Raw genomic sequence first — 15,900 nt, forward strand, 5'->3', positions numbered from 1 at the left:
GCTCTCTCTTTAGTTCCTTCTTTATTCACTTTTGCCCATAGTCAGCTAATGTAGGAAAATTGGAAGATGGAATGGATCTGAGGCACTAAAACTGAAATCAGGTAGTGTCTGTCATTCAGACTCCAGATTTGCTATCTTGACTAATCATGTCAATATTCCATGTCAGGTAACTAAATCCATCTTAGGTTAGTTGGCTTTTTAGCTGTAATGATGTGAAAGGAAGGAGTGGTTTTTCTATGGCCACTACTACTTTTGAAACATGGAATTTCTGAATATTTCTATATCTGTTAGTATTACTAATACTGGAAATAATGCAGGATTATTTGAAAATGGTTTGTTTGCCAGAATTGGTTGTGGTTCAGAGCTAGTGTTCTTGTGAGTTTCTATAGTTGTATACTGTAGTAATGTAGAAAGGAATTACTCCCAGGGATTGTTAGCTCAATAAAGGATTAATGTGGGAATCCTATTTACCTCATGTTTATTCCCTACCATCCCAACACAAAAGTAGTAGAGTATAATTTATGCAGTTGCATCTGATCAGTAGTTGATCTGATTTGTTGGTTTGTGTCTGATCCAAAAGAGTTGGAAAAATAAAACTACAAGTAATCATTTATCTAAACATTTACCTGCTAAATGTACTTACCATTTAAGTCTTAGACCTTTGCCTGCATTAAGTGCTAAGGAACCCAGTGCATTCTTACATGTAGATAGGAGAGAGCATAAAGCAACTTCTGTTACTGACATTTATTTATGAAGTCTTCCCCTTTAAATATGGAAGAATGTGAGATGTATATGTCAGTGCTGTTGTTATTAAATACTCATCTGTATTGGCTTTTTCAGCAAGTATTCCTCCTGAGTGTTTTTTGTGTTTTGTTTTTGTTTTTGTTTTTGTTTTTTTGAGATGGAGTCTCGCTCCGTAGCCCAGGCTGGAGCGCAGTGGCACAGTCTCAGCTCACTGCAAGCTCCGCCTCCCAGGTTCGAGCGATTCTCCTGCCTCAGCCTCCTGAGTGGCTGGGATTACAGGCGCCCGCCTCCACGCCCGGCTAATTTTCACGTATTTTTAGTAGAGACGAGATATCACCATATTGGCCAGGCTGACCTCAAACTCCTGACCTCGTGATCCACCCGCCTCAGCCTCCCAAAGTGCCGGGATTACAGGCGTGAGCCACCGCACCTGGCCCTCCTGAATGTTTCTTTACTGATATTATCGTTTAGAACAGGGATCACAAACTACAGCCTGAGGACCAAATTCAGACAACCGCCTGTTTTAGCAAGTGAAGTTTTATTTATGCTATTTTGTTTTCATATTGTCTGTGGCTGCTTTTGAACTACAACAGCTGAGGTGAGTAGTGTAACATAAAACATATGGTCTGTGAAACCTAAAATGTTTACTATCTGGCAGTTTACAGAAAAAGTCTGCCTAATCCTCATCTAGAATAATAAGATAAAACTGCATGATTACAGATGAGTTATAAATATCTAATTATCTATTAATCTGAGCTTGGTTCCTGGAATCATTAGCCATACATTTATTTTTTTTTTCAACAAATACTTATTGAATAGTTACTATATGCCTAGTTCAAGAGATGTACTATGGCAAGGAACCAAATAGACAGAATTTTCTGTTTGTATGGAATGTACATTGTAGTCAGATGAGACAAAGAAAGAACAGAATTAAATTAAGAACTATGGGAAGTGTTAATACTGTGTCTGCTTGTAAAAAATCATAGAACTTGGCACTTGTTAGTACTGCCCCACCATCTTATTCTATGAAGTATGCTAATATTCTATGAAGTATGCTAAGCTATAATATATTCATGTCTCAGTCCATCCACTGTACATTATACATTACTGGATGTGTGCTAATTTACCAAAATATATGTATTAGCCACTTTTTCCCAATTGTGTTATATACTAAAATCTCAGAGTTATGTTACTTGAATATTTCGTTTGGTACTTATCTTGATTTAGTTCTTAAAAGCTATTTTTAATTGGATAAAATTCTCCCAAAATGTCTCCTAGTGTAAGATTCTAAAGAAAATACTAGCAAACAGAATCCAACAGTGCATTAAGAAAATAATGTACCAGGCCAGGCGCGGTGGCTGAAGCCTGTAATCCCAGCACTTTGGGAGGCCAAGACGGGCGGATCACGAGGTCAGGAGATCGAGACCATCCTGGCTAACATGGTGAAACCCTGTCTCTACTAAAAAAGTACAAAAAACTAGCCAGGCAAGGTGGCAGGCGCCTGTAGTCCCAGCTACTCGGGAGGCTGAGGCAGGAGAATGGCATAAACCCGGGAGGCGGAGCTTGCAGTGAGCTGAGATCCGGCCACTGCACTCCAGCGTGGGCAACAGAGCGAGACTCTGTCTCAAAAAAAGAAAAAATAATAATAATAATAATAATAATAATGTACCATAAGTGGCATTTATTCCAGGAATGCAAAGTTGGTTCAATATTAACAACCGGTTTTTTTTTTGGAGACAGAGTCTTACTCTCTTGCCCAGGCTGGAGTGCAGTGGCATGATCTCAGCTCACTACAACCTCCGCCTCCCAAGTTCAAGTGATTCTCCTGCCTCAGCCTCCTTTGTAGCTGGGATTACAGGAGCCTGCCATCATGCCCGGCTAATTTTTTGTATTTTAGTAGAGACACGGTTTCACCATGTTGGCCAGGCTGGTCTCCAACTCCTGACCTCGTGATCTGCCCATATTGGCCTTTCAAAGTGCTGGGATTATAGGCATGAGCCACTGTGCCCAGCCTAACAACTCTATTGTTTTTTTTTTTTTTTTTAGAAACGGAGTCTCACTGTGTTTCCCAGGCTGGAGTGCAGTGGCGCGATCTCAGCTCACTGCAAGCTCTATTATTAATATACATCTAGTGGGGGGAATCCTCCCTTTAACAAAAGTCAACACCCAGTTATGATAAAAACACTCAAGGAAGTAGCAATGGAGAGATACACTTCCAACATGGTAAAATGTATATGCTTTAGTTTCACTTATGGAATAGGGAAGCTCTAGAAGCATTTCCACTAAGATCACAAATGAGGCAAGGATCATCACTATCTTCACTACTGTTCAATAATGTACTACAGATATTAGCCAATGTAGTTAGGCAAGATAACTCAATTAAAGGCATAAGGATGAGTATAGGAGAAATAAAACTGTCTATTTACAGATGATATAATAGTATGCCTGGAAAACCCCAGAGAATCAATGACAAATTAGCAGTGAGAGAATTCATTTAATGCAGTAGTGAGACATAAAATTAACATGCAAAATGCAGTAGTCTTTCTATACATAAACAATAAGCAGTTAAAAGACATATAATGGTGAAGAGAATCCCATTTACAGTAACAGCAAGGAAGACTACGTGCTTAGGAATAAACTTAACATAAAATGTGCAAACCCTCGAGGTCCCTGAAAGAAACTAAAGAAGACTTCAACAAATGAAAGATGTCTCTTGTTCTTGGATGGGAGGAACTCAGCAGTCATAAGTTCTCCTTAATTGATGATTTCAATCCAATTGCCATGAAAATATTAGTGAGCTATTTTATATGGTTGGACAGGTTGATGCTAAAGTTCATATAGAAACACATGCAAGAAAACTTAGAAAACACTGAAAAAGAAAAGGTGAGGGGCGCTATTCTTACTGGACATTAAAACGTGGTATAAAAATGCTAGAACTAAAAATAGCGTGTGCTGGCCAGTGGAATAGAAGAGGAAGTCCGGAATTTGACCAAATACATATGAAAATGTATTAAATGACAAAGACGATATTTCAAGTCACTGGGCTAAGAATGGATTTTTAAATAAATTGTGTTGGAATGCTTGGGGAGCCATGTGCAAAGAGATAAAGTTAGATCCATCCTCACATCAAATAAACTCAAGGGAGATGGGAAAAAACCATGCATGTACTCGAAGAAAACTAGGGTGAATTCCTCTTTGGCCCCGGTGTAGAGAGAATAGCTTCCTAACTGTGACTCGGAACCCAGAGGCAATAAAAATAAAGACTAATAAATTTGACTACATTAAAAAAAATTTCCACTATTAAAGGCACCGCAAGCAAAACTAAAAGACAACTGACAAAGTAGGAGAAGATACTCACAATATATACTACAAACAAAGGGCTAATATCTCTAATATATAAAGAACCCTTAAAAATTCCAGGGCAAAGGATTAAGAACGTAAACAGAAAATAGAAAGACTTGAACAAACAATTCACAAGAAAAGATATTAAAATGGTCCTAAAATATGAAAGAGTAGTCAAACTCATTCAGAATCAGTAAGACTGGTAATTTATTATTATTATTATTATTAATTTTTTTTTTTTTTGAGATGGAGTCACTCCTCTGTCACCCAGGCTGGAGTGCAGTGATGCGATCTTGGCTCACTGCAACCTCTGCCTCCCGGGTTCAAGTGATTCCCCTGCCTCAGCCTCCCCAGTAGCTGGGGTTACAGGCACGCACCACCATGCCTAGCTAATTTTTGTGTTTTTAATAGAAACGGGGTTTCACCATGTTGGTCAGGCTGGTCTCGAAGTCCTGACTTCGTGTTCCACCCGCCTCAGCCTCCCAAAGTGCTGGGATTACAGGGGTGAACCACCGCACCTGGCCAAGACTGGTAAAATTTTTTTAAACAGCAATACAGTCTATTAGTGAGGTTATGGAGAGACAGGCCTTTCAAACATTGCTTGTAGCAATGTAAATTGGTACAAAGTTTCTAGAAGGAAATTTGGAATTGTGTAACCTTTTAGACCCAACAATCCCACTTCAGGGAATTTTCCCTGAACAAAGACCTGAGCAATACAAAAATACATCCGCAGACGATCGGAAACTGTCTAAATGTCCGTACACAGGAGAGTGTTGAGTCAACTATGGAGCACTCACGTAGAGAGGTACTGGGGAGCCCAGGACAGTGTGTCCAGGACAGTGTGAAAAAAAAGCAAAGCCCAAAAGATACCTAGGGTGTGCCACAAACTTACCAGCTTAAAACAAGGCACATTCAGTATCTCTTCCCCTGGCAGAGAGTTCAGGCACCTCTTAGCTGGGTCCTTGCTCAGGACTTACAAGGCTGTAGTCAAGATGTTGGGCAGCCTGTATTCTCATCTGGAGGCCCAACTAGGGAAGAGTCGACTTCCAGTTTCATTCAGATTGTGGCAGCTTCATTTCCTTGCGGTTGTTGGAGTGAGGTCCTGAGATTCCGGAGGCCTCCCCGTTCTTGCCTTAGGCTCAGTTCACATCAGAGAGGCCTATATCCTAGAAGGCCTGAGCCCATTGAAATGTCAGGCCCATACAGGATCATCTCTCTCCCTTTTGATTATTTCAAAGTCAGCTGATTAGGGAGTTTAATTATATCTGCAAAATCCTTTCACATTTGTCATCTGACATAATTGCAGGAGTGACAGCCCATCACTTTCTTCACATTCCGTGGATGGAATCACAGGTTCTGCCCTCGGTCGAAAGGAGGGGATTACTCACCAGTGTTACTCATTGGAGGTCACTTGAGGGTGTGTCTGCCACAGTGAGTGGAGAGAAATAGTCTAATAAATAAAAAATCAAGTGAGGAAGAAGATGGCTCTTCTCACAATGGAATTCCAGTAACTAAATGTGGAAGAAAAAGGGGAAATAGAGAATCCTCGTTGCCAATACCACTGTAGTAAATGTAAAGAAGATCTTCTAAAGGATCCTGAAATTTGTGGGTGCAGGTTTGAGGAGGCATAGGATTTGCATAGTCTCAAATATCTTCTAAAAAATCCTTACCAACTACAAAGGGAAAATAGATTGTACTGAGAGGGGTATGACATTTTTGTGGTACACTTCCCCAAATTCATAACCTCGTTTTAGTGATAAAAATATTATCAGAGCAAATCAACTTTGGCAACATTCTACAAAATAACTGATCAGTACTCTTCAAAGGTGTCAGGGTCACAAAATAGAAGGAAAGACTAAGGTACCAACCAACTGGAGGAGGCTAAGGGGAAGTCACTAAATGCAATGTGCGATGATCCCCACAAAAAGACATGACATGGAAAAATGGGTATGATTCAAATGAGGTCTTTAGGTAAGCTTCTCTTCTGGTAATTGTATTATGGTTATATAGGATGTTAACATTGGAGGAGGTAGGCTAAAGGATATAAGGGAACTCCTTGCACTATTTTTACAAGTTTTCTGTAAGTCTGAAATTAATTAAAAATAAAAGTATGTTTTTAAAATGATAGCATAGAATTAGGCTGATAATTTTATGTCAGTAAAAGTAGAAATTCAGGTGACAGTTCTGCACCTAAATGTTGCATGTTGTTGTATATGTGATCATTGGAGAATACACAAGTGTATAATGGTGGAACTTATTCTTAATTCATAGTATAGTTTTTTCCAGTTGTATTTTTTTCCATCATGCTTACCTCATAATAGACGTTGCTGAGGAAAGAACACGGGGCTCTTTTTTTTTTTTTTTTTAAACTATTTTAATGTTAAAGTGCCTTCATCCAGTGGGTTGGTTCACTGTGCCTGGCAGTATTCTCTTTAAAAATTATTACCACACTTTGTTTGAGAGGTTTTACTTGTGACCAACACATGTCATATAAAAATCTATAGTTTTGAAGGTGTTTATTGCATTCGGTTGGTTCAGAGGGCTCTGAATTTTCTTCTTTATGTGGACCACGGACACAGATGAGTCTTGTGTCTCACGTTCTCAGATGCACTTTCTGAGGCATCATCTGCTGTGACGATGTTTAAACTATGCCTGTGGAAGATCGAGTTGTTTCTTAGTAACTATAGTTACTGAATTATAGTAACTATGACTTAGTAGTTATGGAACTATGGATAGAAAGATAGGGAGTAAAGGAAAATGAATAAGATGGTTTGGGTGAATCTGTGTCATGATAAAGCTCTTGTTTCTTTAACAGAATGAATTTAATATGTGAATATTCTCGTTGCTTTAAAGGGACATCTGCTTTAGAATTGTACCACACAACCGGTAGTGCTGCTTGGCTGTGGCGGTATTTTATGAATCATGGGATGCATTTCTTACAGCCTTTTTTATTTCTACTTGAAATATTGTGCATAAGAGCAGTGCCTCGGGCGTGCACCATCTAAGCCATGGTGCCCTGTGTTCACATAGAATTACTGTTTGTTTTTACTGCCGTGAGTCTATGAATCCAGCCTGTCATGCAGAAGTGATCCTGATAATGTAAGCACTTACTGTCTTGCTGCAGCTGATTCCCCAGTGACATTTTAAAAAGTCAGTATTGGCTGCAGAGTGCTTTAAATTTCTAAATGGACTATAGATTGGAGGCCTTAGGGTATTTCATAGGAAGCACATGACCCTGCAGTGAGCACACAGCAACTTTTGTAGATCTGTAGCCAAGTCGGTGACCAGTATTTACCCTTGAAATTGTTTTGGTTCAGAATGTTAAGTGTTTTTTACTTTACATTTAATTATTTGGTACTAATACTAATTTACTACAAATGTCTGACACTAAATGGATACTTAACGAAGTCTATGCTGTTTGTCCAGGTCTTTTATCCCGACTAGGTATGGTTCTAATGTAAAAAGCAGCTTCTAGCAGTGACACAGTGCATATTTCTCAGTGTCTATAAATTCAGGTCTTTGATTTTCACTTAATCTGAAAATGAGAGTGGCAGTTACACACTCAGGAACACTCAGAAATACATTAACACGTTTTGCATTCTTCTCTAAGTGAAGCCTAAGCCCCTGAAAACAATTGTTTTATAGTAATATTTTAGCAGCTATTTGTATATGTTATCTAAACTGAAAATCGTATTCCTGACCCTCTGGCTGCCACAGATACACCACGATTAGACTCAGTTTGGAGTGACAGTCCGGAGAGATTCTGGGACCGTGTCCTGCCTGGCCACGTGGGTAACACACCCATCTTGTAGAACCACAAGAGGGTTGGTTGTTGTACATCGTCAAATACCAGGCTTTGTGCCGAATGTGTCCTGACCTTCACGGGGGCAAATTGGTGATGATCTTTAGGACATTAACTTGTTTCTTTATTATTTGTATTTCTTTTGAGCAATATGCATGACTGTGGAGCAGTGGGTCTGATGGGGTCAGAGCAGTTAGCCTGATCCAACCAGGTTCTCAGGACCACCACACCAGAGGACTATGCAGTGTTCTTTTTGTGTGCGTATGAGTGTATTTGTGTTTCCAATTTATTGAAGCAAAGGGGGAGGGCAGAAGATAAAATAGCATGGTCCTCATGTCACGAGAGCTAGTGCCTTGAGGACTGTGCTAAATTCAACTGCCTTTTTAATTCCATTACATTTTTAGTCACAGAAATGCATCTAAACCTCTGAGCCAAAAAGTGAGTTGAGATCATCAGCTACCTCTGATGATTTTTAAATTTCAAAATCTCATCTCCTGCCTTCACATGACTCATCTTTCTTTTATCAATATAGTAAGAAGTATCTTCCTTTAAATAATATTATCAGATTGTGATTTATTACGTATTTGTTATGCTCAGAAAGGGATTGAAGGAATACAGATAAGATTCCTATCTTAAGGAGGTTACGTTATATTTGGAAAAGACAAACTGAGCATACATTTAAAACTAGAAATTAAATAGATACTATTGCTGTGTTAGCAATAAAGATCAAAAGAGATGCAGAATAATAGTCCCTTCTTTAGTGATCATATATACTGCATTTTATAGTAGAATTTTTTTTGCTTCTTAATGGAGGTCTTCTAAGTTTATGTTAAGTCTCTCATTGACTAATGATGAAGATTTTTTAGAAGTCTATTGATATTACTGTATTGATTGGATATTACCACGAGTAATTGTCGGCCACTCTGCATGCCTGCCCACCTGGAAACTCACGTAAGAGTCAGGAAGATGAGTTTGGCCCAATGGCCCTACATTTTCTGAAATGCCTTGAAAAAGTGTGTGTCAAAAAATTTCAGCTACAGATTGATTCATATATGAGTTTAGGAACTCATTCAGTAACAGCTTTTCAGCAGGTGTGTAGCTAAATATGTTTATTCATGTTTCCTCTTTGTTTCCCAGGGAAAAGATGAACTATTACACTCTGAGCTATGTCTTTTTTTAATGGGGCTATACCTTTTGTGATCATAAAAATTAAATGTGTCTTGGTTTTGCATGACTGCACTATTAATGCAAAGGGTTCCCCCATCTCCACTTCCCCTCCTGTGTTTTACAGGTAGTCAGATGCCTCCGCAGCCACCCGGGAGCCAGTCAGAATCCAGTTCCCATCCCGCCTTGAGCCAGTCACCAATGCCACAGGAAAGAGGTTCGTCTCCAGTTCATGTCTTACATGCCTATAGTGCTTTCAGGCGATAAGGCTTACGTGAGTTTGCTTACCTGTGCACCTCCTTATCATGACTTTTTTGAAAGGATGTTATGTTTTCTTATCAGATGGAAGAAACAAACAAAAACCCTTCCAATAAATATGGAGCGGAGGGAGAATGCTTTCTTGCAGGTTGGGTGAAGCTTTGTCAAACTACAGTTCAAGGCCCTAAGAATGTGTGTGTCCACATAGCACCATGAAGCACGGTTCACATGTGACTGTAGTCTGGTATTTGATCTAGTTGTGTAAAAATAACTGTGAATGACTCAACTGGGGTATCAGTCCCAATGCGTATGTACGTGGGTTGGGGGTGAGGGGTTGTGTGTGTTAATACTGGTTATTTCCTGATATTTAATAGTAAGATTTTAAACCCAGAGCAAGACCCTGTCTTAATCAATGGTAAAATCTTAGAACTGGGGCAGACCTAAAACTTTCTATGGCCCCGGTCACCTAAAGCAACTGAGGAGTATAGAGGTTAGGTGTGACTTCCCTTATTCTCAGGAGCTAGTTAGTGCCAGTCCCAGAGAAAAAGAATATGGGCTTTTCTGAAACCTTTGGAGAGAAGTGGCCCCACATCTGCTAGTGCTCTTGACCCTGAGCTCAGTCCTGCCTGTCATCCCTGCCATGCGTTTCTTACAGCCTTGCAGAGACCTTGGGCCCACCCATAGTTACCTCTGTCTTCATTCTCACTTGAAGCAGTAAAGCTACTCTTTGTGGTGGTTTTAATCCAGATTGGTGTACTGAGGAGGTACAAGAAGCCTACCTGTGCACCCCTGGTGCAGTGGCAGGTCACTTCCCTTGCTGTGGGGCAAGGCTCGCCTGCTCCATCCCATACCAAAAGAGAGAAATACCACTGTCCTCCACTCCCCTCCTCTCTCACACAGGCCTGGAGGCCAGAAGTTCCCACCTTGGCAGCTAATATGTACTGAGCTCCTGCTGTTGATAACTTTTTGTATATGAGTTGTAGAGATGATGATTTGCTTCTGATTAGAATTATGATTTCTGATTAGAATTATGAGGTTTAAGTTATTTTACATGTTAAAAACTCAGCAGCATGTTTAGAAAGTAATGTCAATGAAAAGATAGATTTGTTTTATCTACACATCATTTGTGTTGAATTGAAATGTTTCAGAGGGATAAAATGAATTTTTCGTTTTCGAATACCATTACATATTTAACTTTTTATTATAGTGTAAGGTGTAGTTGATAATATAATGTTTTAATAATGGAATAGTTCATGGTTTTTAAACTTTAGAGTATGTGAGAATCATCTGGAGGACTTGTTAAAAGAGATTCCTAGGCCCCACCCCCAAGTTTCCAATTCAGAAGGTTTGAATTGGGACATTTAAAACCTCCATTTTTGGCAAGTTCTCAGATATTGCTGAAGCTGGTGACTTGAGGACCGTACCTGAGAACCACTGCCTTCTAATGGTGCAATAATAGGTTTTCGAGGTGGGAGAATCACCTGAGCCCATGGAGGTCGAGGTTGCAATGAGCTGCGATCACACCACTCACTGCACTCCACCCTGAGCGACAGAGTGAGACCCTGTCTCAAAAAAATAAAAATAGATTTTAATAATTGTGTGAATATGTGCATTTGTTTCCCTAAATTCTCTACTGTGACCTGCTGTAAATCATCCTTTCATCCCATATCATCTCTATAAATTGCTTGATCTGTATTAACTCATGTGGCTCCGATCATCTTGAAGGCATTATAGAAGTTCATAGTGTGCTGGTGCCAAGCAAGCGTGACTCTGACTAAAATCCTGTTTTGGGTTGTGAGTTGCACCTGTGTTGTATGGTTGGGTCACTGTGGGGAAAAAGGAAATTGTCCTGCACTGGGTGCCTGCTCGGGTCAGGCAGAGAACTGAGATGAAGACTCACCCCATAACCCTGTAACATCACTCTCACAGTTCTTCCTATTTTAACAAGTGTTATAGGGTAAGAGGTCCCTTATTTGAAAGTCTTAAAATTTTAACCTGTATTACTAAGAAGAAAGAAAAGAAAGAAGAAAGAAAGAAAAGAGAAACCCTCTCCTTGAACAATGTCTTTCCCAACCTTTTCCAACAGATACGTGCTTGGGAAATTGGGCAGTGTAGAAAGCCAGATGTGAAAAACAGGACGACAATTAGGAAACTGAGCTAAATCAAACTTTTAGCTTAAATTAACACACTTTCAAGGCAAATTCTAGGCTTTTTAGTGGTACTATTGTATGGAAATTACCATGTTAATATGATTATTGTTTTTCTTTGATTGCCTTTATTATATGTAGTGTAGTTTGGGTAACTGATACGAGATACATAACAATCTGGGTGGTTATAATGACCACTTCCTTTTTTTTTTTTTTTTTTTGAGACGGAGTTTCGCTCTTGTTGCCCAGGCTGGAGTGCAATGGCGCATTCTCGGCTCACTGCAGCCTCTGCCTCCTGGGTTCCAGCAATTCTCCTGCCTCAGCCTCCCAAGTAGCTGGGATTATAGGCATGTGCCACCACGCCCAGCTGATTTTGTATTTCAGTAGAGATGGAGTTTTCTCCATGTTGGTCAGGCTGGTCTCGAACTCCTGACCTCGGGTAATCTACCCGCCTCGGCCTCCCAAAGTGCTGGGATCACAGGCGTGAGCCACCGCACCTGGCCATGACCATTTCTTTCAAATAGTAAATATAAATTATATAAGTTGCTAAATGTGAATTGATTTTTATGAATGTGATCTCTAGACCTCCTCTGAAGAGACATTATTATATTGTTATAGTTTGTTTGCACACAGCTATAAAGAACTACTGGAGACTGGGTCCTTTATAAAGAAAAGAGATTTAGCTGACTCGTAGTCCTGCAGGCTGTGGGAGGCCTATGGAAACTTCCAGTCATGGTGGAAGGTGAATGTAAATGTAGCACATCTCACATGGCAGGAGCAAGAGGAAGAGAGCGAAAGGGGAGGTGCTACACACTTTTAAACAACCAGATCTCGTGAGTTCTCACGAGATAGCACTAGGGGGGTGATGCTAGACCATTAGAAACCACCCCCATGACCCAGTCACCTCCCACCAGGGCCCACCTCCAACATTTGGGATCACAATTCAACATGAGATTTGGGTGGGGACACAAAGCCAAGCTGTATCACTGTGTGCATTCCCTTTTGTGTGTATCTGTTGGTTAGGCAACACCCTGAAAAGGAAAACTTCCTATTTTAAAATGACTGTTATGTTAGAAGATGTTTTGCCTCACATGAGTGAAATTCCCTCCAGCACTGGGTAGCAAGGCTCTAGCGAAAATGGCTTTATTATGTGTTAAAATTTAGGAAAAAATGTTAGCTCCTAATAACCTTTGATCAAATGCCACTTGATCAGGTGTTTAAATGGCAAATGACAGTCACTTTAATGCTTTCATACAATAATAAAACATATCATATGTTTGTTGGACCATCATTTGGTATGTATCAGCAGCATACACAATGGAAAGTAAATCTAACAAAACTCTTACTAAGAAATTCCCTAAAATTGATCCCCCCATATTGGAAAGTAACTTAACTTTGTTTATACTCTTACAATTGATATATACCCGCCCTGTTTAGGGAAGAGCTGAAAGAAACAGGCCAAGAAATACATTAGTGAGTTAGCGTCTTTTTTAAAAAAAAAGTATGTCAGGCTGGGCATGGTGGCTCACACCTGTAATCCCAGCACTTTGGGAGGCTGAGGCGGGCGGATCACTTGAGGTCAGGAATTAGAGACCGGCCTGGCTAACATGGTGAAACCCCATCTCTACAAAAAACACAAAAAAATTAGCCGAGCATGGTGGTGTGCGCCTGTAGTCCCAGCTACTCGGGAGGCTGAGGCAGGAGAATCGCTGGAACCCGGGAGGCAGAGTTTGCAGTGAGCCAAGGCTGCAGGGAACTGAGATCACGCCACTGCACTCCAGCCTGGTCAACAGAGCAAGACTCTGTCTCCAAAAAAAAAAAAAAAAAGGTATATCACGGGAACCATAGACCCGGATAGAAAAGATAATGACATTGCTTCTCTACTGCTGAGTGCTAAAATAACCACATTGAACAGTTCTTTTTACACTTAATTTGTTTTAATAAATAAGATTATGATAATAATACTAATATTCCACTGCATACCTACTTTCTTTAATGTACCCACAGGAGATAACATTTTCTTTAATGGCAAGGAATCTAGAAACACATTTGCACAGAGACAAGAGATGATGGAGAGTGAGAGATGATGCAGCCTACTTCTCTCTGGAGGTGCAGTTTTCTGAGTCCTCCCTCCAAGTCCTCATGGGGCAGTGATGCTGGCAACACTGCCCTGGAGCCTAAGTCCCCCCAGTCTCAAGAAGCTGAACCCTTGCTCTGATCTTTCTTCTCTACTTGGTCCTGTGTTCCCATTCAGGAAGGGCATGTGTTGATAAACCATGTACCCTGTGTTTCAGAGGTTCTACAAACCTCTGGTGACAGCAAGGTCAGTGAAGTGCCCGGATTTCCTGACAGCAGTCCTTTGTAAACCTGCAGTCCCTGTCCCCACCTCATCGCTTTTTCGGTGCCCATTTTATCTAGTGGTTTTGGTATTGAGTTTTGTCACAGGACATCAGTCACAAATCCATTTCCCCACATGGTACATAGATGAAAAGAACTGTGAGTTTCTACAGTTTGATATTTTCTATGTATAAAAGGTATTTGTGCAAGTAAATATAGACATGGCATCATAGGTTACAAATGGAGGGAAAACTTTAGATGTTTACTGGGCCCTTTACTCTCTTACATAGTGTGGCTTCCTCTACATTTTCTTCTGTTTTCCAGTATAAAACTTGATTTAGTATTATGCTGCTGGAAGGGTTTTATTTTTTTGGGTTTCTTTTTGTTTGTTTTGGGTTTTTGGGTTTTTTTTGAAACAGAGTCTTGCTCTGTCGCCCAGGCTGGAGTGCAGTGGCGGGATCTCGGCTCACTGCAAGCTCCGCCTCCCAGGTTCACACCATTCTCCTGCCTCAGCCTCCCGAGCAGCTGGGACTACAGGCGCCCGCCACCACGCCCGGCTAATTTTTTTGTATTTATTCACCATGTTAGCCAGGATGGTCTTGATCTCCTGACCTCGTGATCCGCCTGCCTCGGCCTCCCAAAGTGCTAGGATTACATGCGTGAGCCACTGTGCCCAGCGGAACTTCTTTTTAACTAAATAAAGAAAATTAGTTCAAATTTTTTGGTCTTTACTTCTTCATTACTTGTATGAATTTTAAAGAAAAATGGTCAAAACCTCAGTTTAGTATTCTGTAGTAACATATTTGCCATTGGTTTTTATTTTAAACCTCTCTGTAGATCTCATATGGCAATATACAGAATTGTTACTAAGTCACCTTGCCAAAAAATCAAGCAGTGTAAATTAGGCCACCTAAGGCATTGGAGGAACAGTTCAGATAACCTTAAAATACTGAAATGGATCTTACAAAAATTGTAGGTGACAAGTTTACATTTGTTTTATCCTTATTTCTTAATCTTTATATGTCTTGAAATTCGAAAAGAACAATAGGAAACGGCTTAGTAATAGGTTGTCCTCTTTCTCAGGAAGTCTTGGAGGGAATACGGAATAGTCATCTGAGTAGATAAATAAGTATAATAATTATTAACATTAAAGTTACCACATTTTTAACCCCAATGACACGCTAAGCTTAATGAAACTAACAAATGCCCTTCTAGTTTATTGGATTAGCAATTAGGTGAAAATGCTGAAAGAAAGCTTATTTATTTGGACAGATGTAGAGAGGTCAGAATTAATTTTTCGAAAACCTTCTAATTGAATTCCCTTTTAATTTCACAGTGGTGTCTAGTTAAACATTCATGTTAATACCGGCGATTTTCTGAAGGTCTGAACTAGATCTGGATTCCCAAAACCAACACAGGTTATTTAACCCTTTTCATCTCGTGAGCCAGCAGGGACTTTCCTAGTGTAATCCCACAGTATTTGAATAATTAGAAGGTAGTAATGAGGATTTAATTAGTCCTTGAGATATGCCGAAGCAGAACCCCTAAGAACTTCCCCTTTCGGACATGGATGTGAGCAGAATGGATGCTGCTTCAGGACTGTGAGGCACGAGGAAATGTATTCTGTTGCTGGAGGCAGTTCTCTGGCACCGTTGTGTGGCCATCAGATCGGTGCTGCAAGCATCCTGGGTGAAATCTTCCAGAATTACGGAATAACAGCCCCCAGCCTTCATTGCTGCCCACCTTCCAACCTACACAAGGACTGGCTTTTCCTCTCCACTGTTGAAAAAGAGGAGTTGTAGTCAAAGCACGCTGTACCTGATTGAAATTGGCTTTTGCTTATCGGTGGCATCAACATTAGGTGAGCTGGGCGAGTTGTGTATTTTCTCTATAGTTCTATACATTTCTCTATAGTTCTATAGAGAAAATAGATAACAAAATGTTGTGTTGTTCTAAGCCTCTGGTATTTTGTCCAGCCAAACATAGGGATCTTGACAGCTGTTTGTCAGCAGAATCACAAAAATCTCATCTTTGGAATCTGATGTTCGCAGAGTAATATTTATCAGTAGCTGCACTTTTATAGATACAGACAGTGCCATTACCCAG

The 15,900-nt window shown here is 40.2% G+C and overlaps 1 protein-coding gene across 9 annotated transcripts in view; it reads left to right on the top strand.

Annotated features, from left to right (window-relative positions):
• Positions 1–15,900, top strand: part of ARID1B (AT-rich interaction domain 1B) — a 442,633-nt gene that overhangs the window by 330,441 nt on the left and 96,292 nt on the right. For all 9 annotated transcript variants that reach the window (XM_045390312.3, XM_045390315.3, XM_045390314.3 and 6 more), the window contains one exon: positions 9,180–9,269. In XM_045390312.3, coding sequence (XP_045246247.2) covers positions 9,180–9,269 — 90 coding nt within the window. The remainder of the gene's footprint in view (positions 1–9,179; positions 9,270–15,900) is intronic.

The sequence above is a fragment of the Macaca fascicularis genome, chromosome 4, assembly GCF_037993035.2.
Source record: "Macaca fascicularis isolate 582-1 chromosome 4, T2T-MFA8v1.1".
In the NCBI taxonomy this organism is placed as follows: domain Eukaryota; kingdom Metazoa; phylum Chordata; class Mammalia; order Primates; family Cercopithecidae; genus Macaca; species Macaca fascicularis.